General features: G+C 43.3%; 2 protein-coding genes across 4 annotated transcripts in view; one reads left to right on the top strand and one right to left on the bottom strand.

The window, feature by feature from the left end:
- plxnc1 (plexin C1) overlaps nucleotides 1-7188 on the bottom strand; it is a 31567-nt gene extending 24379 nt beyond the window's left edge. The window contains exons 1-6 of one of the 2 annotated variants that reach the window (XM_061251170.1): nucleotides 6070-7188; nucleotides 2848-2982; nucleotides 2299-2433; nucleotides 1863-1963; nucleotides 1142-1250; nucleotides 882-1053 (exon numbers count right to left, since the gene is read on the bottom strand). In XM_061251170.1, the coding sequence (XP_061107154.1) occupies nucleotides 882-1053; nucleotides 1142-1250; nucleotides 1863-1963; nucleotides 2299-2433; nucleotides 2848-2982; nucleotides 6070-7056 (1639 nt within the window). In that variant the 5' untranslated portion in view covers nucleotides 7057-7188. Of the gene's footprint in view, nucleotides 1-881; nucleotides 1054-1141; nucleotides 1251-1862; nucleotides 1964-2298; nucleotides 2434-2847; nucleotides 2983-3067; nucleotides 4145-6069 lie in introns of those variants that run through there. The other variant, XM_061251171.1, reaches the window with a different exon arrangement.
- A 5509-nt stretch (nucleotides 7189-12697) lies between these two features.
- On the top strand, nucleotides 12698-22519 carry ncaph2 (non-SMC condensin II complex, subunit H2). Of its 2 annotated transcripts, none has more exons than XM_061252379.1 (20): nucleotides 12698-12824; nucleotides 13347-13470; nucleotides 13734-13835; nucleotides 14002-14057; nucleotides 14352-14433; nucleotides 14797-14865; nucleotides 15575-15654; nucleotides 16000-16145; nucleotides 16440-16520; nucleotides 16797-16921; nucleotides 17812-17874; nucleotides 18079-18148; nucleotides 18506-18613; nucleotides 18945-18992; nucleotides 19169-19239; nucleotides 19867-20053; nucleotides 20346-20395; nucleotides 20501-20602; nucleotides 21284-21433; nucleotides 21522-22519. In XM_061252379.1, exons 2-20 carry the CDS (start codon nucleotides 13363-13365, stop codon nucleotides 21663-21665), a joined length of 1842 nt encoding a protein of 613 aa, XP_061108363.1. In that variant the 5' UTR covers nucleotides 12698-12824; nucleotides 13347-13362; the 3' UTR covers nucleotides 21666-22519. The 2 variants fall into 2 exon arrangements, with proteins under 2 accessions (XP_061108363.1, XP_061108362.1); XM_061252378.1 differs by having other exon boundaries at nucleotides 14349-14433.
- Nucleotides 22520-22922: the final 403 nt, after the last annotated feature.

Below are 22922 nucleotides of genomic sequence, written 5' to 3'. Positions count from 1 at the left end.
GGCAATCCGAGGACCACGCCTACTGGTTAAGTAGGCACACACCTGGATGGCATTGTGAACCCAGGAGTTAAAAGTGTGATTCTTTCCACAGGAATCTGAGACCGGTGAACGGCCACATCACTAGAGAGAGCTGTGTGTGGAGCCAGTGGAAACACCAAGCTCAAAAGCTTTTGATTTATTTCACCTATTTTATTTTTGTTCATTATTTTTTCAAAGAACCTATGAGGGGATGGGCAAAATCTTTTTGTTTATTTTTAGTATCACTCTGTCTTTCTCTCGTCCCTGCTCCAAATGACAAAATAGAAAGCCGGTGTAATCCAGAATTTTCATATCTCCCTCTGTCCTGCTTTGAGAAGTAAAGCTCCAATAACCTCAATATTAATTTGTACAACAAAATGCATCGCAACATTAGCGATTGGCAAAACTCAATTTAAGGTTAGGTTCTTGCTTTGGGTACTAAAACATATTTAAATACCAATTGACATGTCTCAGAGAAACAAACATAACACGCCTGGTACACTGGCTATCATAGTAAAAAAGAATACAGTTGTGGAGTAGAGGGATGGTTGGAGGTGACCGTGGGGTAGAGGGTGGATGGAAGGTGAGCGTGGGGTAGAGAGATTATGGGAGGTGAACGTGGGGTAGAGGGAGAGATGGGAGGTGAATGTGGGGTAAAGGGAGAGATGGGGGGTGAATGTGGGGTAGAGGGAGAGATGGGGGGTGAATGTGGGGTAGAGGGACAGATGGGAGGTGAATGTCGGGTAGAGGGATGGATGGGGGGTGAATGTGGGGTAGAGGGAGAGATGGGAGGTGAATGTTTGGGGTAGAGGGAGAGATGGGACGTGAATGTGGGGTAGAGATGGTGACAAAGGTCCACTGACCTCCTGCAGGTAAGTTCTCCCTGAAGAAGACACAGGAGCAGTTGGGGAATACCGCGGTATCCTCAGACCCGGTACACAGACTCTCCCCCTGTTCAGTCGTGAATGCGCAAGAGAAGACGGGGGCTTCTGGAGCTACCACCCTCAGGTGAGCCGTCACACTCACTATGATCTCCTGAGAGGAGGGAAGTACAGTATCAGTTTGATCTGGCAGAAAGCGGAGTACAGTTCGGTGTAAATCACAACGGAGAAACGCCCTCTACCTCGTGAGATGGTGTTTCATCCACTTGGAAGGAGATCATTTGTTCCTGCACTGAACCATCAGGGATGGTGATCCACGTTGACCTGAGGCACTCGTCATGAAATGTGCACCTGGGGTGATGAGGACAGGACAGTCCTGAGCACAGGTGAAGGCAACACAGCAGGTTGATGGATGCAAATGAGATGATCATCCACAGTAAATTTGTCAAAAGGCACAGCACATTACTGTGCTTCCAACAATGTTTCTGATTACAGTGCTACCACAAGTTATTTAATAATAAAACCATGGTCTAAAGATCCTTCTTTCAACTGAACTGTACCCTTAAACTGTATGTTCTATTTTTCGTCTCAGGCTGTGATTCTTCATGAGGTGACAAATCCATTGCCATTTACCACAGCACCACGGGAGAACAACAAGACAGAAACTATGGATGATGGAGGTAGAGGAGTACTTAGATACAAACCACACAAAACAAATGAGTATACTGCACAATTTTACCACCATCAACCTCTCCAAAACACAGATAACTGATACTGATACAACCCAGCCCTTGATACATTTTAGACGAAATTGAGTTTGTCAGTAATTTAAATTTAAATAAACTTGGGTAACAAGCCGAAGAGAGCTACATGAGAGCTACATGCCCCAAGGACGCCATACAAAGACAATCACATATCTGTGAACTTACACCTCAGAGGCTTAAGATAAGTAATGACACTGACCTACTCGCAGAAGCACACCACCCACAGAGGGGATCATGGGAGAGCCAGCAGTCCCTCATGCTGTTATACCTCTCGCACCGAGCCACAGGAACTCGCTTCATCTGCATCACACAGTTAGCAGTGTCAGTTATCACAGGGACCATCGATCACAGTTAGCAGTGTCAGTTATTACAGGGACCATCGATCACACAGTTAGCAGTGTCAGTTATCACAGGGACCATTGTATCAATGGTCAACACAATAATATCCGCACAGCTGTTGGGCCCTTGAGCAAGGCCCTTAACCCTACATTGCTCCAGGGAGGGATTGTCTCCTGCTTAGTCTAATCAACTGTACGTCGCTCTGGATAAGAGCGTCTGCCAAATGCCAATAATGTAATGTAATGTAATGTAATGTATCCACACAACAAAACCACCAAAATGACATCAAAAGGCACCTGTTTCCCCAAAGCCAAGTAGATGTGTTTCTTATCGACCGGGTCCAAAATCATTTTGGAATGTACAGGGCGTTCGTCGTTAGATCTGTACAGGACGATGGGACAGGTTGGTTTCATGCCCTTGTCCATTGAAATCTGAAACAAGAAAGCTCCATTTTACATCACACACACAATTCATAATATTTGCATGTGCTGTGGAGTTTCACGGGTAACTGTACCTTGATGCTCTTACAAGAGCACGCAGTAAATGCTTTTGTTAGCTAGAGCTAGAGATAATTAATTGAATCAGGTGTGCCAATGAGCTGAAATGAAAACCTACAGGATTGTAGATCTACAGGAATAGGGTTGGGAACCACTGAACTAGATTCTCCAAAAATATTTTTCATATGATTTTCAGCAATGATGGTGCATTCTGCAGAGATGCTTTACTCACATCACCAGACACATACTTTTGACTGCAGGCAGCTGTTCATTTATGCGGACGGGACTCTAAACATCGTAGTAAAGATGTCCGCGTAAATATTGGGAATTACAGTGTGGGACACCGACCTTTATTAGCTGCCCGTCTGCTGTCCCGATAAAGAACATCGTCCAGGAACTGACATTCACATCCATTGACACAGCCACTGACGTCATCGACGGGTACTCATAAATGGCCTTTGGTGCCATATTTTGTGATCCTTCCTGGACAAAATGGATAACCAAAGTCAGCACATTAGTTAACAACAAGGCTGACTGATATAGTTTGCGGGGATTTAGCCCAGTGTACCTTAAACGAATTAGAGCACGAACCCACGACGCAAAAATCCGGATCCCCATCTCCAATATCTCCTTGTGAGATATTGAAAATGGCTAGTGCTGTACTCTCGGAGTCTGCTTTGAAGACACCTGCCCAAAGAAGTGGGGAACCTCCAACCACAGCAGAGGAGGCGAGCTGTGTGTAGGTTTTGCTCCCACAGCAGTGAATGGTTGTACCTCTGAAGGAATCCAGTGTGTTGGTCTTCTTCGTTCCTTTCTTCATCGACAGTAGTCGAACTCTTGGTTGGGGACCGCTTATGTTAAAATTAGCGAATATATAAATGTGTTTTTCACATTGGAAACCATCCACAAACTCGAAACCCAAAAACATCCACGCTGAATATCTATGTTCGACGTATAAAGAACCTTGATCTCCAATCGCTGAAAATATCCCTCCGTCCTGCAAATTATTTGTGTTTCTAAGAGTTAGGAAATGAGGATCGATATCGCAAATTACTGGGCGTTTCGGTACTGCTGCGGTCAGAAGGTATGTCTCAAGCTTATTTGTGCTATCTCCGATGTGGACCAGGAAACCAAGAGATGATTCATTCGGATAAATTGAAGCTGCGGCTAGTGATTCTTTATATATCGTTTTTGAAATGTTTTTCAAATTTAGCGCCTCACAGTACCCACAAGCATGGGTTCCACAGATGATCAGTTTGTTTTCCTTTTCAAATGGCACCAGTATCTTCACCCTGTCACCTTGCTTGGTGTCACTTCTTATTTCCACGGTAAGGTTTCTGTGCATCTGGTACAGCCCGTCGTCCGTGGTGACGTAAATCCTACCGTTTACAACCGCAAAGTTACTCACATTACCATCTAACCGTTGGCTTTCGTCGGACTGACTGTGACCGATTAGGAAAACGACGATGATCAACATCTGCATTATTTCTTTCCACTTTTAGCAATACAGAAAAGAAGTGCATTCACAAAGGCAAATGTCCCTTCGCAAAGTCGCTGGTGCATTGGTGACTGAAACGAAAAATCAGAAAATATATTGCATTCATGAAGGCAAAAAGCCCCTTAGCGGAGTTCAGCTGGTGCAATGATGACTGACTGAAGGAAATGAACACGCTTCTTGCGCTTACACATACGGTTCGCTCAAACTTCCCTATTCGGCCGACAAAACCTGCCCCCTCTCTCTGTTTCGAAGTGTATATCCACCCGTCGAGAAGTAGGTTTCAAGTTAGCTATACTTAACTAATGAATCTTTAGCCGCCTATTCAGCCGGGGTAACTAGTATTAGGCTACTTCTAATATACCATTGCGGGATTTTGGGATAGGTTTACAGAAAATAATGACAAAATTGTGATTGTATTTTTAAAGCTGATATTGTAGGCTACCGCCATAAAGTAAGCTGTCTATGCGACATTACAAATATGAAGTTTGAAACCCTGAGTAACCAACTAATATTAAAAACACCACACTTTAAAACTACAGAACTTCAAGAAAAAAGAAACGAAGGGAACAGAAAACCCTACGCATTATAATATTTTAGTTACGCACACATGTTTTATAAAAACCATTTTCATCTTGATGTGCATGGATTCCATTTCTGTCCGTTTAATATTCTATACAAAATCTGTACTTGCCTATGTAATCTGTACCTGCCTTGTGTAGATACTCTCGTATCGTATTGTCATTTACTGCCATCGTCTGGTAAAACAAAAAACGTCAGAATGCTTTCTGGGTGAACTATTGCCGCCCGAAAAAGCCAAACACAAATGTAGAAATTATCTTTAGCTCAAAAAGTTGCATAATATATGCAAATATTGCATAATTCCGCATCAATCATATTTCTGGCAATGTTTTTTTCTGCCACTGTTCTGATCTCTTGATATTGGAGATCTCCAATGAAACCACTAGCCCATAGTCCCCCCCTATATAGGCCTACCCATACAAAAGAAAACATGTTGAGAGTACATATGTGAACAGAAAAAAAAGAAGTGGTTTTAGACATGCTTTTTTTTTTCCAATTGTGAAAAGTAAACATATAAAACTGTACAATACAATTGTATTGTTTTCCACATGTGTATGCCATCAGACCCCTCCAACTCATCCAGAATGCAGCAGCTCGTCTGGTCTTCAACCTTCCCAAATACTCACACGTCACCCCCCTGCTTACTTCCCTCCACTGGCTGCCTGTCATGGCTCGCATCAAATTCAAAACATTGGTGCTAGCCTTCCAAGCAGTTAAAGGGTCTTCCCCAGCTTATCTGCAAAAAATCATCAGACCCTACACCCCTGCCAGACCTCTTCGTTCAGCCTCCACAGGCCGCTTGGCACCTCCCCCTCTCAGAACCTCCACCTCACGCTCACGACTACTGTCTGTTCTGGCTCCACGGTGGTGGAACGAACTCCCCGTTGAGGTCAGAACTATAGAATTCCTCCCCACCTTCAAGCGCAAGCTGAAGACACACCTCTTCAAACAGCACCTCTCCCCATCCCTCCCTACCTCCCTGTGAACCTTAATTGTTGTCTCTGTGACTTGTGTATCAGTATTTTAGTTGGCTAGGTAAGCAGTGTTTGGATAGTTAACTTTGGTGACTTTTGCTCTGTTTGTTTGTTTGTTCAAAAAAAAAAAAAAAAAAAATGGCCCTTGTCCTTATCTTTGTTGTACAGGTAGCAGTTGAAATTGTACTTACCTCTAGGGTCTTTCAGCGAACTTATCCCTGGTTATGGGTATGCACTTTGTTGTACGTCGCTCTGGATAAGAGCGTCTGCCAAATGCCAATAATGTAATGTAAAAATGTAATGTAATGTAATGTATGTGTTTATTTATGAACCGCACATCATGTTTTTGTGTCGGTTTTCGCATGTGTTTTATCCACATGTGATGGTGGATAATACACTCATGTGAATGCCAATTACATAACTTAAAAGAAAATTAGGGTTCAGTTGCATTTGTTTGGATATAGTCGACTACCATATTACATACATTACAGTAGCCTGTTCTGGAAGTTAGCTACTAACCTCATTCGAAGAAATAGGCCCACAAGTAGATTCCATGCAAAAATCCGGATCTGAATCTGCTGACCAACCAGAAGAGGCTCCCTGTGTGATATTGAAAATGGCTAGTGCTGTACTCTCGGGGTTGAGCAGGTTACCGGCTTTGAAGACACCTGCCCAAAGAAGTGGGGAACCTCCAATCACAGCAGAGGAGGCGAGCTGTGTGTAGTTCTTGCTCCCACAGCAGTGAAGGGTTGTACCTCTGAAGGACTTCAGTGTGTTGGTCTTTGTCGTTCCTTTCTTCATCGACAGTAGTCGAACTCGTGATTGGGGACCTCTTATGTTGAAATTAATGAATACGTAAATGTGTTTCTCCCACTGAAAGCCATCTACAAACTCCAAATCAAACTGATTTGACCTCTTTTTGATCTGTTTGACATTACTACGTTCTTCAATCACTGAAAATATCTTTCCATACTGCAAATCATTGGTGTTTCTAAGACTCAAGAAAAAATATTCTCCAGAGCAATTATCAGGAACTTCTGGTTCTGCTCCGGTCAGAAGATATATGTTATTTTTGCTGTCTCCGACCTCGACCAGGAAACCAAGGGATGATTTATTCGTATAGACAGAAGCTACAGGTAGTGCTTCTCTATATATGGTTTTTGAAATGTTTTTCAAATCTAGCACGTCGCAGTACCCACACATATCGGTTCCACAGGTGATGAGTGTGTTCTCAAATGGCACCAGTATCTTCACTCTGTTTTGTTGCGCTGTGTCCCGTCTTATTTCCACAGTGAGGTTTCTGTCCATCTGGTAGAGTTTGTTGTCCGTGGCGACGTAAACCGTACTGTTTACAACAGCAAAGTTACTGACATTTCCAGGCTGTCTTTTATCAGACTGACAGTGGCCGATTAGGAAGACGATGAAGATCAACATCCACATTCTTTCTTTGCACTTTAAGTAATACAGAAAATATGTGCAAGTCCCTTCACAAAGTTGCTGGTGCATTGTTGAAACAAACTAAAATCCGTTTCTAACTGCTAACTCAAACCTCTGTATTCGTCTGTTGAGTATCACTTCTCCAGAGTTAAATAGCTGATCCAAGTTTTATTTCCTTTTTCACTTTGAAGATGAAACGTCAGTCTGAATGAAGTGTTTCTCCCTGAATGTGGGCACAACACTTGTGCTCTCAAGAAGGAAATGCATAGGTGGCTCTATGACCAGGGGAAGGACCACTTCCCCAAAAAAAATTCTAAGAAGCTTGGCTTGCAGCCTTTTATTGAAGAAACATTTTGAGCAGAAGCACAATTAACCAACAACCATTCACAGTATCCACAACACAGCTCCCAAAAAAAACAACCTCCTAGGCCTGAAACCAGGCCTCTTTATGAGGCCCACAGTTAGGTAATGGGGCATAGCCCTAGTGATTACCATGATGTAGTTCTACCTGTGATTGGGCCTGTGCTGCCACCTGCTGGACACTGCCACTGCTGCATCCTGGTGCGCAATATTGCCTCATTTCTCATCAGTCATATTTTGAGCAATCATTTTCATGCCACTGGTCTGATCTCTGATGTTGGAGATCTTCAATAAAAGCCTTGGCCGGAGTTTCCCCCCAATACACAGCTTGCCCAATGCCGCTGCAAGCTGAAGTGGATGCAGGGGCACAGAACTGCATAATTTCTTATCCACTTTCCACAGTGCCCTGTGCCTTCTCCCTCAAAATACAGAAATATTCAAAGTTAACTGGAGTCGGTTATACTTTCCCATTCAAACGTGAACATGGCACAAGAAAATATCAGCACTTAATATCTCAGCTGTACTGGCAGATTGTACCATGCTGTATTCGGTGGTGGAAAGTTCTGTCCTTCAGAAAGATAAGACTTTCCTGCTGGAAGCGATAGGTTTATCAGAGCTGCTTTATTCAGCTGAGAAGTACACCCAGACACAGGGTGACTAACTCTTCAGTGGGGTGGGGTCCCTCCCACAGAATCCAGTGTGAACCGTCTCTCCTACATAATACAGTGCGAAGCTGTTGTGCAACAAGGAAGAGCCTCTCGCACATTCTGGAGGGTCTGTTTGACTTCACTGGCTGTCAGGCTGCCCCAAGTCTCAACCTGCTCAAACACACACATGTATACCATAATCCCATGAACAGGTACTGTAGGAATCTCTACTAGCATCTCAGCCAACAAGGCTACTCTGTCATTGGCACCATGCAAAATTTATACTTGAAGGACTTAGCTCTACAGCTCTATCCACGGTTCATCTGCACTGTAGGGCATTTTACATAAGTGTTCCTCTCTGCAGACCCCCAAAAGGAAACAGACTGTGTTGTTTAGATAGCTAATAATATGGGAAATAGTTTGGTGTCATTGGTGGTGTTGTACACTGGTTGCTGAATAAAGATCTTGTAGGAATAAACCACAGGTAATGCAAGTTACCTGTGAGTCAGCATCCTGCTGTGATACAAAGGTTAACCAGGTTTCTTAGACGTACAGAGATAACATCAGCAGGACCATTGTTGTTACCGCCATCTTTATTTGATGATTTGTTGTTTTTCCTGAAAACCCTGGGTATATAGAGGGAAACGTGGAATGGTTTGAGGAGACTCGTTAATACGATCTCCTGTGCACTATTTACATATAGCCATCCAGATTATACCTTGTAATTCTTGTAACACATTTTCATTCTATTTCTGCAATGCACATTGTTGAATAAATTGTATTAATTTGAACCTGCATCCTCTTGACTCGCACCACTATACACTTAGCAGTTTAGAGTCCTAACAGACATAGACAATCTAGGATACCTGCACCCCGTAGTCACTCGCCTATACACCAGTGCCGTCACAAGATACATACTAAGTGTATAATTGTAGGCTATACAGGCCACAGGCACGTCCGCATCTATACAAATAGATAGCGATCATATAGAGCCACACTATTGGCGGACATTTGCAGTTCCTTTTGTTGTGTGTTGTTACACCAACACACTGAAGTCCTTCAGAGGTACGACCCTTCACTGCTGTGGGAGCAAGAACTACACACAGCTCGCCTCCTCTGTCATGGTTGGACGTTCCCCACTTCTTTGGGCAGGTGTCTTCAAAGCCGGTAACCTGGGTGTCTCGGTGGCGCAGCCTGTAGAGCACTGACCGCATGCTCATTGCAAGCCGCGACATCGGCGGTTCGAATCCGACCGTCCGACATTTGTTGCATGTCTTCCCCTCTCTCTCGCTCCCATTCTTCCTGTCTCTCTATACTATATACTGTCCAATAAAGCTGAAAAAGGCCTAAAAAATATAAAAAATAAAATAAAATAAAAAAGCCGGTAACCTGCTCGACACTGAGAGTACTGCACTAGACATCCAACAGGATGCAGCCTTTACTCTGAGTTTCCTAAACAATCTAGAGATACTACGAGCTAACAATTTCCGTGCCTGATATAGTGGTATTTGTTCTGAAAATTGTATTTTTATTACTGATTCATTAGAATGTTAGAATATTATTATTGAGTATTTGCCTTAAACTCAAGTATCCTGCTCAAAGTGGGTCCAAGAATTGATGCTGCCATCTTATGCAGTAGCTTACAAGTCAATTTGGAACAGTCAGGAAATATTTATGAAATTGTCGTGAGCCACGGACCCCTTGCCGAGCTCAGACCTCACGTTCCCACGAGCAGTACCTCACCATGAGGTGTCTCGGGGACGAACTCAAGTACTCCGAACGTCCTGGAGCCCTGGTAAGTTCTACTGAACTTCCAGCCCAGTCTCGAAGTGAAGGGTGTGATGCAAATCTGGTAATCGATGTCCTGTATTCAATGTATTCCTCTAAAGACTCTTTATCACCTATGATTATAGTAAGATATACTTTATTATAATCAATCAAAAGAATAGAGTTATACAGATTACAGTGTACATATCATCTTTTGCAGTTTGCTAATCACATGCAAGTTACATATACCCCTCTTAGCTCTTTCTAAATTACCTTTCCACCACGATGTTTAAAAATCAAGGTACACCCTTCCTATATCCATCCTCTTTGGCCTTAGCCTTATCCTATAGCTCCCCCTTCTTGACGTTTAAAAAGAAACTATTCCTATAATATTATATTTATCTAAATATGATAATTTCTCTACATTTTTCTACTTTATATAGTACCCTAATGAGAAATAAAAGATATATAAAAGTAAACTTATAATATGTTACTTTTCCTACTTCTACAAGTAATATAGATTATAATTACCACTCCAGCTTGGTTATAGTTGTTCTGCGTGGCTCTTTCTTCACCAGCTCGTAGATATCTTCTGAAGCCGAATTCTGGGATCCTGCTCTAAGGTCTAAAAGCTTATTCCTTATATATCTTTTTTGCATACAAAAGTGTACCTTTTTTGATAAGAAATGCCCCCATTATGTCAAGCGGGAAGACATTTATCTTTTATATAACCTGATTTTTAATGATCATATTAATTATTTCTGTTTTTCCAATTGTCATTTTCTCATACCTCAAAAGAACTGTCCCCAATATTTTATTTCATGGGCCCCTCTGGTTTGGGAATTTCCACCATCTTAATATACGAGTGGAAAAACACTAGCCCTTATGTTGTTTTTAATGAACCTATTCATCACTGGTGTCTGTGTCAGTTTCATAATCTCTCCTTGACTTCCTCCAAACTTTGATCTCATGCAAGCCAGACGTTAAAGCCTGCCACCATCTCAACACACTCTTCAGGTGCCCCTCTCCGCGGCGCCTTAAGGGATCTACAAAGGACATCCAGCCAATAGCTGAGTGTAAATCATCCGCCATTAATTATTAATTTTCTTTCGGTATTGACATCCCTTCCGTTTTCCTTATTTTTGTTTTTCTTTAGCCAGGCATTGTGCCCCTCCCCTGTAGGGTTGGGGTATTCTCAGTCAGAACTTTAACCTTGCTCCTTAAAACCCTAAATCTAAGTCCCCCGACTTCAGACTCCTCTACTGACAAGTATGGCTGCTCATTCTCTGAACCACATATTTTTCTTCTTACGGGCGTTCTTACTACCACCTCGATGGCGTGTGCGAGGGGTTAACAATGCATTCCTTTCTAACCCATCCCCCGTCAATCTCTCATCAGGGGGGCCTAGGGCCGGGTCCTCGACAAAATCATAGTCAAATAGAAATGGGCCCTTGAGCCAAGCCCTGCATTGCTCTAGGGGAGGATTGTCTCCTGCTTAGTCTAATCAACGGTATGTTGCTCTGGATAAGAGCGTCTGCCAAATGCCAATAATGTAATATAATGTAATAAGTAGTAAGAGTAATTTAAATATACACAGTGTTACACTGGGAACAAAGAGCATTTATTTGGAAACATTTTCATGTGAAATTGGATATTCTGAGAGATACTAGACTTGAAAATCAGCTGCTTTATTATAAAAAGGTGAAAAATAAGTTAGGTTGGAATGAGTCCAGGGTGTTCAGTGACAGCTGGGAAGTATAAGGTCCATACTGCCATCTTGTGGCTATTCAGTATATTGCAGTTCCACTGTATTGCATTTAAATGTATTGGGTTTTTTTTGTTTTGTTTTTTAGGTAATAGCAGATTTTGTTAAATGGAGATTAAATGGCCCAGGCCTTAATAATAATAATAATAATAATAATAATAATAATAATAATAATAATAATTGCTTACACACTAAAATTAACATGTATACACTAATTGAACACCAATCAGTCCAATAAGTAAGTGTCACTGTACTATACTCTAATACAGTAATGGCAGTAGATTGTGTATGCAGTTTTGGCACTGCATAGATACATTCAGACAAAGCAGTATGTGACCTAGGCAGGTGCCATTTTGGGGGGCTATATTTTCCCCATTGCCTAGCCAGGGATGACATTGCTTGTGATGTGGCCAGACCATAATAGAAGGCGGGATCCATAAACCATCCATCCACTGTCATTCTTTTTGGATCCGTGAGTTTACAGTAACATTACTGTACTGTTCTGTAATTCTACTTTTCTGTGTGTTTTCTTTGTTGTTGTAAAAACCTGCAATGGCAAAAAAAATTTATAAAAATAAGCTGTATATATTTTTCTCTAAGCCTTTATATTTTTGTTCTCATTGAAATGTGACTAGATGTTCTGTACTGGACAATCTTTCCAGGGAGCCTGTATAAGAAAATGTAAAAGGTGTACAAAGTACTAGAGACAGCAGTGTTTTGTGTAAAGTACATTGATGTGTTGTTGCTGCTTTGAAAAAGTAATTCAAATTGTGCATGTGTGTATCATTTTGTTTCAAAAATGCCAATTTGAAAAAAGGATTGTTTGGGTTTGATTGAACAATTTTGACCATTTTGACACAATGAGCCAAATTCCGTAACAAGTGTGTAAGCAATATGAAAAATGTGCCAGGTTAAAGAAAAACACTTAAATAGTTAAATCTGACTGCCTGACGGACTCGGATACCATTCTCCCTTGACTTCCAATATAACTGGTTTGTCTGATTAGTTTATCCCATTGAACTGTAATACAACTGTTATCTATTATAATATATATAATATTATTATATTACAGTTCAATTGTTCATACTTATCGTTGATTGCACCTATCCTCGCAGTCAGCGTGGCTTCAAACGTCACATTTGCGTCAACACGTAAATTACGTAGCGTACGCGGGAAAAACAAAAAATGGCACGTCGTACGCGGTTCTTTTGAATGATAGGCTTCAGGAAGTTTACTACAAGCCTACAGTAGAAGCTAAAGCATCCGATTTATGATCAACAAATGCAGTTCCCGTAAAGGTAAAATGCGTGAATTCTCCCACAACCCCTTCTGTCATCAATCTAGCAAATTGTGATTTAGATGGATTACGGAATTGGCTAGCTGCTAGCTAATTTAGATAGCTATAGCTAGCAATCTCTGGCGAGTTTAATGTTTTCACATTCAGCGAATTTAGCAAACGTTAGAACTACTTTCTGCACTGTGTAGCTAGCTAGCTATACTGAAATTATTACACTGTGCTCACTCAGTAACTAGTTAACGCCATTAATGATTAGCTATATTACACGAATGATACGTGTAATAATAACAACCTTAGTTTATCCGAGAAAGCTAGTGCCAGTTAGCCTAGACTATTTTTGCAAAACGAAAAGCTAACTTTGCTTACTAGGCTAACCAGTACACAATTTATTACTTGGCTAATTTAAAACGCAAGGCTAAGTAACAACTAACTAGCTATCGAGCTGGAAACCCCAAAACGAAAACGAATGTTTTTCCCCAAGCATGCTGTCTAACCTAACTAACGTTAGTATTTGTTTCCACAGCACTTTTGAAGGAATCATGGATGTCGCTGAAACTCGTTTCACTCACCTGCTGCAACCAATTCGGGACCTTACCAAAAACTGGGAGGTTGATGTAGCCTCGCAGCTTGGGGAGTACTTGGATGAGGTTAAGCTAATTTATTAGTAGCTCTACTGTGGAAAGGAGTCCATGTTGAAATAGTGTGGCAGACAAGGCAACTTGAGTTTAGCCATCATTTTCATTGGTGCGTCATGTACACGCCAGAACAGAATGAATGTACTGTTGGATCTACTGTACTTTATTTATTTACTTGCTTATTTAAGGAATTGCGATGTTATTTACAACCCACAATGAGCTACGCTAACATTACATTTATTGTACTGTAGCTGAATCTCATCCTTGTGTTGTAGCTGGACCAGATCTGTATATCGTTTGATGAAGGAAATACCACAATGAATTTCGCAGAAGCTGCGCTGCTTATTCAAGGTTCGGCATGTATCTACAGTAAGAAGGTGAGTGTGGATAAATGAGTTTGATATCGGCATCAATCAGGGTTTCATAAAGATCTGGCGTTTCTACTCATTACATTCAACCGTATGTCAACACACAGACCTGTAATGTACTACATATGGGGAACGCTCATAAGACATAATGAATGTCCTTTCTTTTTTTGGACAGGTGGAGTACCTGTATTCATTAGTCTACCAAGCTCTAGACTTCATTTCCAACAAAAAGTAAGCTTACGCTTTTTCTTTCTTAAAGATTTTTCTTTCCGTGTTCTTATCATTTTTCCATGTTAAGGTATATTTTTGTCATCTTGAATCAACTAATTTTAAAGCATAATTGATTACGAAGTTCTTCATTCTATTGTGATTATGGCTAATCTTCCCATGCCTTACCTGGTGAAGTCAACTAATGGCACATCACTCTCTGAATATCTTGGATTTTTATATACGTAAGGAACTTATTCAATTCCGCAAACCCAGACGTTCGTGAAATATAGCCTCTGTTCAACACTATTTTAGTAGGCGTGACAAACAGCCAACTTCAATTGAACCGGATGGCCGGGACAAGGACGCTACTTTCGGGCACAAAAAAGATAAAGTGGAGGTAAGGACGACGCAGTCTGAAGACCCCTCCTTCTTGGGTTGATGCTAACTCACATTAAGTTTACTTGCAGGCAGCCTGTAGCCTTTTGGCTAAGGCGAATGACTGGTAGCTGGGAGGTTGGTGGGTCAAGCCTTGCAAGGCCTTAACCCCTTCATTGCTCCAGGGAGCATTGTTTATTTGACTGCTTAGTCTAATCAAGTGTAAGTCCCTTTGGATAAAAGCATCAGCTAAACAACAAGAAATGATAATAGAAAAAAATAAAAACTGTACATTGGGTTGGGTTGAGCAAGCAGTATTCTTCATAGCGTTACATCATATGGTGACAGAATGCTTAAGACGCCCTTTTCTCTGTTCAACCTCAAGTTTCTCTCCTTGGACGACTTCAGTGAGACAAACTCTGCGAACGTGGAGCTGAGAAATGACAATGCCAAAGTGAGTTTGCCACGGTCTCGGTTCAGAACATGTACTAGGCTCGTAACTTATGTTGGTTGCTACCTTCTGCAAAATTTGACAATTTATCTATTATATCAATGTTTTGAAAAATATTTTAGCAAAATGTTTTTAAGGTCCCTACAACATCTGTAAAACAAGTCTGAAGCTTGAAATACCTTGCTTTGTTGCATGATTTTCTCAGGGACTTGGTGTTATTAATAACAGGGTCACACTTTACAATGTACATTAATTGCCATTAACTAAGTTATTAATGAATTGATTTACAAATGCATTAATTACACATGAAATGTATTGATTTGTGAATTTCTTCTCTACAAACTAATGTATTAGTTACCTGAATATTTAAACTTTTACAAAATATTGGGTAAGCTTATAATGAATGAACCATTAACAAATCATTTCTTTCCATTTTATTACGATGTGAATTAGCATTAACTAATGTAGCTGTTCCTATTAATTAATGAAGTTCAAATGCATAAAATGCCAATGCAGTTGTACAGCTTAACGTCTCAGTAGTTGGTTAGGGCTAACGACTACATTAGTTAATGCCAATTCATATAACCTTATGTTAAAGTGTTGCCAATGACAGTAATGCAGCATAATGAGAGTAAATAAGTGTGACCACAGGTTTCTGTTGTGTTGTGTGTAACGTATGGGTATCTCCCTCCTCCTGTTTGTTGCCCCTCAGGGTTTGGAGATCGTACCCCTCACCCCAGAGCCTCTCATTCCTGTTGAAGTGGAGGAGAAGAAGAAGAACCCCTTATTGAGGTACGTGTGTGGGAGAGAAGTTTGAAATTAAACTCGCTTTCTAAATAAAGGGCAGGGTAGAGAGAGGGTAGGGACCCCCTTTCTAAAGCAAGGGTGTTCCCAGGTATGGGCCAAACTTCCTCTGAACAGCCTGCATCCGCATTGATGTGCAAACTCCCCCCTCTGACCCAAGCACACTCATACATATGTGAAATCCTCGATCTGCAGCAAGTCCACTGACGTCCAGGAACATCACTGGCATATCAGAGGAATTTTGCTTTTATTCAAATGACTATTTCAGGTTTTTAGCATGTTGGGACATGTAAGTGGAATAATAAGGATCTGTGTCTGTGTCTGTGTGTATAGCCATAAAGGGGAGGTGCTGGCAAGCTGCAGGGACTTCCGGATGAATACCTTCACTCCCCGCGCCAACGGCCTCATCCGGCTGGACCTGATTTCCACTCCGTCAATGTTTGTGAAGGACATACGCTTGTACATGCAGGATAACCTGGGTAAGGGTGCACTCGGTCTATGTTTGTGAAGGACATACGCTTGTACATGCAGGATAACCTGGGCAAGGGTGCACTGTGTTTGTGAACGGGGTAGTGAGGGGTTAAATCTTACCCCCTCATTCTTAATTCATGACACATCTCTCTCTCTCTCTCTCTCTCTCTCTCTCTCTCTCTCTCTCTCTCTCTCTCTCTCTCTCTCTCTCTCTCTCTCTCTCTCTCTCTCTCTCTCTCTCTCTCTCTCTCTCTCTCTCTCTCTCTCTCTCTCTCTCTCTCTCTCTCTCTCTCTCTCGATAGTCGCAAGCCCCATTGTTGGTCTTGAAGACGCAAATCCCCAAAACACTCCTCTGCCACCGTTGAACCTGTCTGAAGGTCCAGGTAAGTAATGATGAATTTATTATTTTGTTTGATGTGCCTTGTTATGAAAACCCATGTTAACGCAACTACTTTGCCCTCCCATGTCCCCCCCTCAATCATGGCTTCCGATTAGTTATTTCCCTCGCAGTCTGGGATGGTGATCACACAATCAGAGTGGTGGCGTATGCCCACTATGGGCAATTACATCGTCCTGCCGTCCGGGCCTACAACACTGCCGAATATGATTTTATGGTGCTAGAGGTGTCCTGTTGAGCAGGCCTCTTGTGCTTTTTTCAGATGAGGGTGGAGTGATGCCAGGGGCGGCTGGGGCCGGGGACCTGCCTGAGGCCTTCCTACCACTGGAGGGGGACGAGGGCATGGAGTTGGACCCCGGGACCGATGAGCACATCTGCAGGCAGCAGGTACAACCCCCCCACCCCCCCTTAAAAATGTGAAGCAAGCCTGTTCTGGCCTACAAGGCTTCCCCTAGTTTAGACTTCACTGTCGGCCACTGCTAGTTCACTGTCTTGAATATTAGAGGTAGGCCTGGGTGGTATATCGCAAAGACTGCGGGGGGCCTAGCCAGGAGACCCCTCCTTTTCGGGTTGTCATCATTGCCAGTGGTAGTTCGCCGTCTCTGGAATATTAGAGGGAGAGCTGGGAAATATGCAGCAGCGATGATTCTGAAAAGGACCATTGCCTCCGTGTGGTGGCTTCTTTCATTACTCCTGATGCAGTAGTAGACATCCACACTCCAGAGACTCTGAAATGCTTCTGGGGATAGGAAGTCATCTCTGTTCTCTGTTGGTTGTTGCTGATGATACGGCCAATCAGTAGTATGGTCGTACAGCTTCAATCTGAGAGTCGTGTGGAGGCCGTATTAACCTTGCTGCTGATTTGGCCTGTCTGTTTACTACTGAATCGAGTATAATCAAAGGGAAAAAGGCTCTTAGAATGGCAGTTCACCGCATGGTGGCGGTGATCTTGATTGCAGTTGATGACATTACATTCTATTATTGGCATTTGGCAGACGTTCTTATACAGAGCGACGTACAGTTGATTAGACTAAGCAGGAGACAATCCTCCCCTGGAGCAATGCAGGGTTAATGGCCTTGCTCAAGGGCCCAACGGCTGTGCGGATCTTATTGTGGCTACACCAGGGATGGAACCACCGACCCTGCTTGTGCCAGTCATGTTCCTTAACCACTACGCTACAGGCCGCCCTGATAAGTATTGTTTTGGCGATATATTGCCCAGCCCTAATGAAAGGTAAGTGTCTGTAATGACTCAGGCTATCGCCCTCTCCATTCAGGCTCCCAGTGAGAGGCGAATGCTGCGAGAGAGGCCTGCTGAGAGAGCAGGCCTACAGCCTGAGGTACCGTTCTTTATCCCCAAAATGAGTAGTTCTTTATTTGTCGTTACTGAATCATAGTGGTGTTGAAGGATGTGTTCTGGTTGTTTTTTTTGCATAAGTTGATGTGCAGTGTTTCAGTCTTCACCTTGTTGCATTTCTCCCCGACACCTCCAAATTGTGACCATCTCTTCTACTGTGTCCTTCGGCTTTTCTGTCATCGATTAGGACATCCCAGACCCCTGGAGGTGCCACAATCCTTTCTCTACTCCACTGCCGGACAAACCGCTTAAGATCGGTAAGAGGCACACATTTGACCATATTTCCCATATCTCATTTTATTTAGGTCATTTTTGAACTGAATGGAAGCTGTATTATAAGTAGACTAGTACAACGAGGACTACAATGGAAATAAGTAATCATGACTCGTGTTCATCACATTGCAAGTAGCAAGCAGTAGTAAGCAAGTAGCCTAGTTAAGCTTTTTCTCCACCTCAATTTTGAGAAATAATGGCCCTGTGTAAAAGTAGCTGGCCAAACGGAGATCTGTAATTGGCATACTGGCGAGCATGGGCCCTTGGGGTACACCTTGCTTGTAAGGGCAAAGTTGCTGTCTGTGCGCTACAGTGTGTGTTCGGTGTGGTTCTCCCATCAGGGAAGCACTTCACCATCCCGCCGGGCGTACAGGAAGTGACGGGAAACAAGAGGAAGAGGAGAGGCACCGTGAAGCTGCCGGCTTTCATGGACTGGTTCACCAAGACCTGTGAGTACTGAGGGAACTCCGAGGACTTTGCTCTCAATATACACACGTTAGGTGCTCATCAAAATGCCTTCAGGTGGGTGGGCCAGTTTTACTTCCATATGCAGACTGCTATTACCGTTTCAGCCAGGCATGAGTTTGGATGCAGTGTCTTAGAGCAATCGCAAGGTTCCCATGCCTCCTGGAAAACCCTGGGATTATTGATGCAATTTCTCAGTAACGGAAAAGTCATGGTAAATGGGAATATTGCGTAAATATCCTTGATCAGCACAGGTCAGTAACATGACGCACTAAACACATAGCATAATTTGGTTAAATTACATTTTGTCTACAGCGTCTGACAGGCCCAGCCGTCGGACCAAAAAGGGGCCTACATTTCCAGGTAATGGTTGACCTTCAAGTTACACTTTCCTTTGGCCGTTGAATAGTTACATACAGGTCCTGGCCTGTTTCATGCTGTTGTAAGAGAGAGACTTATTCCCTGTTACAACACCTAATGTTTACCTTTCATCCTTGCTCTGGATCTTGCCGTGACTGACCCGCTGGGCCCCTGCTCAGATATGGAGGACCTGTACTGGAACAACGTCAGAGAGAAGCTCAAGATTCTGAAGAGGTTCCAGCGGAGAGCGGTAAGGGGGGAGAGACGTGCCCGAGGTGGAGGTGGTCATGCCCCAAAAAGCCTGCATGTAGTTCTCTGCACTGCTATTCATCCGGTTAGGGATGTTTGGATTGCCCGGTTTTGCTATGAACTGTGCTTAAAAACATCACAGTTCTCACAGTTTTGCCCATATCATGCAGGCCTTCGTTAAATTATAAAATGCTTGTTTTATCCTTCCATAGTGTCACGTAATGCATTGCCCTATAATAATTATGAAACCCTGATATTGTACTTTTAACCTCATACGGTGACATCTCTAAAATGGATATGAAATACTAGATTCTACATCAGTTATACACGCACCTGGAAGATGTTTTACCTCTGTGGTGAGACCTGATTCTGAGTTACCTTGGAAGCAACCAGACCTCAGTGAAGTACGTCATTGTTTTGAATTCAAATGCATTTATCTGCTCAAATGATCTTGCCAGGTGCAATTGAGCCAACCAAGAGGAACAGAAAGCGGGGTTTGTACTTTTCATAGGTTCCAATAAACCAGACAGGCTCAGTAAAGCATAGAACAGTAATAACCTATTTGACCCAGGTCTGGAAGCAACCCTTGTGCTTCTCCCAGAATGTTGATGTGCGTGTGGTGTTTCAGGGCGTCCTGGTCTGTGACGTTCCGGGGCAGAGGAACTTGGATCAGTGGGGCTCTGAAGAACAGCAGCAGGACGAGGGGCTGGACGAGCAGCCTGACGACTTCCAGGACCCCGATGGAGGGGGGGGCGATTTCTCAGACCATGAGAACCCAGCGGAGATTGCGGACGATCGGGACCTGGTGATCACAGGTGATGCACGCATTGAGCAGTATGGCTTGGGCATTATCTTATAGTATAATCAAACGGTTTAATAACCGTACAATCAAACAGTTTAATAACAGTACAGTCAAACAGTTTAGTTACCATACAATCAAACTTTTTAGTGAGTGTGCGGCACGCAAGATATGTACTTGAACTTCCCTGGTATTCCTGGTGTAGACCAAGCGGTATAATTATATCATTGATAAAACTTGATCGAAATCTCCTTAATATCTCGAGAAGTTATTAGTGATTTTTACGTTACGTACTTGCCTACTTTCAGCGTCTCAGACTGAGAGGATGTCGTACGAGGACCTGGTCAAGCGGAGTGTGGTACGTGCCATCCCTGCGCCGTTGCTAACGCAATGCTAACGCAAAATGCTGCGTCTCTGGTCTGTTCTGCTGCTGGGGGCTCAGTCTGGTGGTTCTTGGTTTCAGGAGCTGTTCCTGGTGAACTCGCGGAAGTACGAGCAGGAAACCGTGCTGTCCCGCCGCATGAAGGACTGGGAGGAGATGATTGGGCCCCAGCTCTCCACACAGGTACCGTCACCGGCAACCCGATAGAGCAGGGGCCAGCGACTCACGGTCCTCCAGGGAATAGAACTGCTATGGTTATCCACCCTCCCTTTACCTCGGAGTCAGGTTTGAAGACTAGCCAAATCTGTAGCACCTATTACTCGGGAGAAAAGAAAATCAGGGCAGGATTTGGATTCGAGGGCCAGAGTTGGAGATCCCTGCGGTAGAGCAACCATGTTTAAACCCCCTTCATCCGTGAGCAGCTGGGCAATGCTAATGCTTGGGTGTTGCACACAGGAAAGCTACATCATGCTATGTATAATAAATATAGCTTTGTCTTTCCAAGAGTGGCTGGCCAGCTCGTGAATATTCATGAAGGACATTGTGTTTAAACATGGATGGTTAGGCCACATCCAAGTTACTGTGTTGAGGCTTCTTGGGATGGGCATTTCTCCCAGCCCAGAACTCTAGTCCAACTGTATTTTCCAGTACCGAGCAGGAAATGTCAGCAAAAACACAATTTTTATTGCCTTGGTTATAATCTGTGTGGACAGTGAACTCCTAGCTTTACGTTGGCATTTCCTGGTCCCACTAGTAACGGTGAATGAAAGTGAAGATGGCGCCCGTGGTTTTTTTGTTTTCTTGCTCTGTGGTTTCCTAATGCTCTGTGGAATATCATCGCTCACTCCATGACGTTGCCCTCAGGAGGGACAGCTGGCCTTTGACATCCACGACTACGGGAATAAGATCATGGCAGCTTTCAGCGACGTGGCAGAGAGGCGGACCTTCGCCTCCATCGTCCGGGGGAAGGAGAGCCACGAGGTGTGCAGATACATGCTGGCCTCCCTGCAGCTGGTGAGTTCTTTGAAAAATCCCAACTACAAACATCTCCGCTCTTCCCTCGAATACGCCATCCCACCTCCTTTCTCCGTTTGTCCCGAAGGCCAATGACCACACGGTGGAGATCCACAGAGGAGAAGGGCTGGAGGAGGCCATCGACACCATGGCGCTGACTCTGCTCACCAACCAGAAAGCCCACGAGCGCTTCAAGACCTACACCGCTCCGTCCGTCACTAACGCTAGTTGACCGGCCTCTCTCATAACCCCCCCCCCCCCCCCCCCCCCTCCATACCCTCCATAGTCTACACCTGTTCCTGCTGGGTTTGAGTGAGTCTGATGTGTGATGATGGTCTATGTGATGATCTCTACCTCTGCTGATGTCATCACTGCTTGCGCTGGTCGCTGATTGATGATTGGTCTCTCAGGGGCCTCCTTCACCAGTGACTGCCTCACTCCCCTCAGTTGACCACCCCTCTGCCCATCTCCAGTCTCTGAACAGCAAACGCCAAAAAAACAAGGCCATCATTGTGTTTAGACTTCATATCTTATCTGTTCGGTTTTTTGTCAATTAAGACAAGTACTGCTAAAATCTTCGATTTTCTGCTTAAAATAAGATTTGAAGTGTCACTGCAGGACTGAAACCCTCGTTAGGGCGGACATTTTGCAGTGTGGGTGGCTGTGCACCGGCATCGTGTCACTGAGGAGAGAGCCTCTGCCTATACCTTTTCTGTGTTTATTCCCCTGTTCTCCTGTCTCCCTCTTCAATATTTAAAACGGGTGTTTTCTATGGAAAAATATACTGTGTCTATCTCATGCGGATATATGGGCTCGTGCAGGCAGTTCTGGAAAATGTATAATATACTTGTATACGTATAGAGTAGGACTTTTACTGACCCCCCCATTCCTAAAAAACTGCTGTCTATTAAGCAAACTACCATTGTTGGACTGTCAAATAAATATTCATATCATTGGAATCATATTTATATTTTTAATGCATGAGTAAAAATAATGGAAATATCTTTAAAGGCAGCGATTTACCATTGGTTTATATTGCAGGTGTGGTCTTCTGACTCCATGCCTCAAATAAACTGGCTTTTGTGACTTTGTTTGGTTGCCTTTTTATTTTTTTAAATTTATGTGTATATATATATATTTTTTTTTAAAGGGAAAACATTTTTAAAGGGTCCCCTTTAGGTAGGCATCTCGAACATGAGATCCTGCAGTACCAACATGTACTTGGACACTGCTGCCCACTGCAGTGCAGTTTAAGGCCTATACTTTAAGGCAGCGCTACTGAACTCCACATCTGGCAGTGTCTGCTGGCATTTGCTTCAACCGTATGCTACACCGCCTCATTTCAGTAATTAGCTTAATATCTGAACCTAGCAGGTTAAATAATTAGTGAAATCAGCGTGTGTAGCGCACCGAAGGAGCAAATATCTGCAGACACTGCAGCCCGCAGGGCGTGGTGTTGAGTTGCATTCCTTTAAGGTTTCCTGCGCTA

This window comes from Conger conger, chromosome 8, assembly GCF_963514075.1.
Source record: "Conger conger chromosome 8, fConCon1.1, whole genome shotgun sequence".
Taxonomy (NCBI): Eukaryota; Metazoa; Chordata; class Actinopteri; order Anguilliformes; family Congridae; genus Conger; species Conger conger.
This window is presented reverse-complemented; position numbering and strand designations above follow the sequence as displayed.

What these genes read in the sequence shown, in the direction of transcription:
- ncaph2 (XM_061252378.1), top strand. Translation starts at nt 13,363, where the DNA reads ATGGATGTCGCTGAAACTCGTTTCACTCACCTGCTGCAACCAATTCGG. An exon ending in GACTTCATTTCCAACAAAAA is followed by an intron (nt 14,058 to 14,348) that starts GTAAGCTTACGC and finishes ACACTATTTTAG; the next exon opens with TAGGCGTGACAAACAGCCAA. An exon ending in AAAGGGGCCTACATTTCCAG is followed by an intron (nt 18,993 to 19,168) that starts GTAATGGTTGAC and finishes GCCCCTGCTCAG; the next exon opens with ATATGGAGGACCTGTACTGG.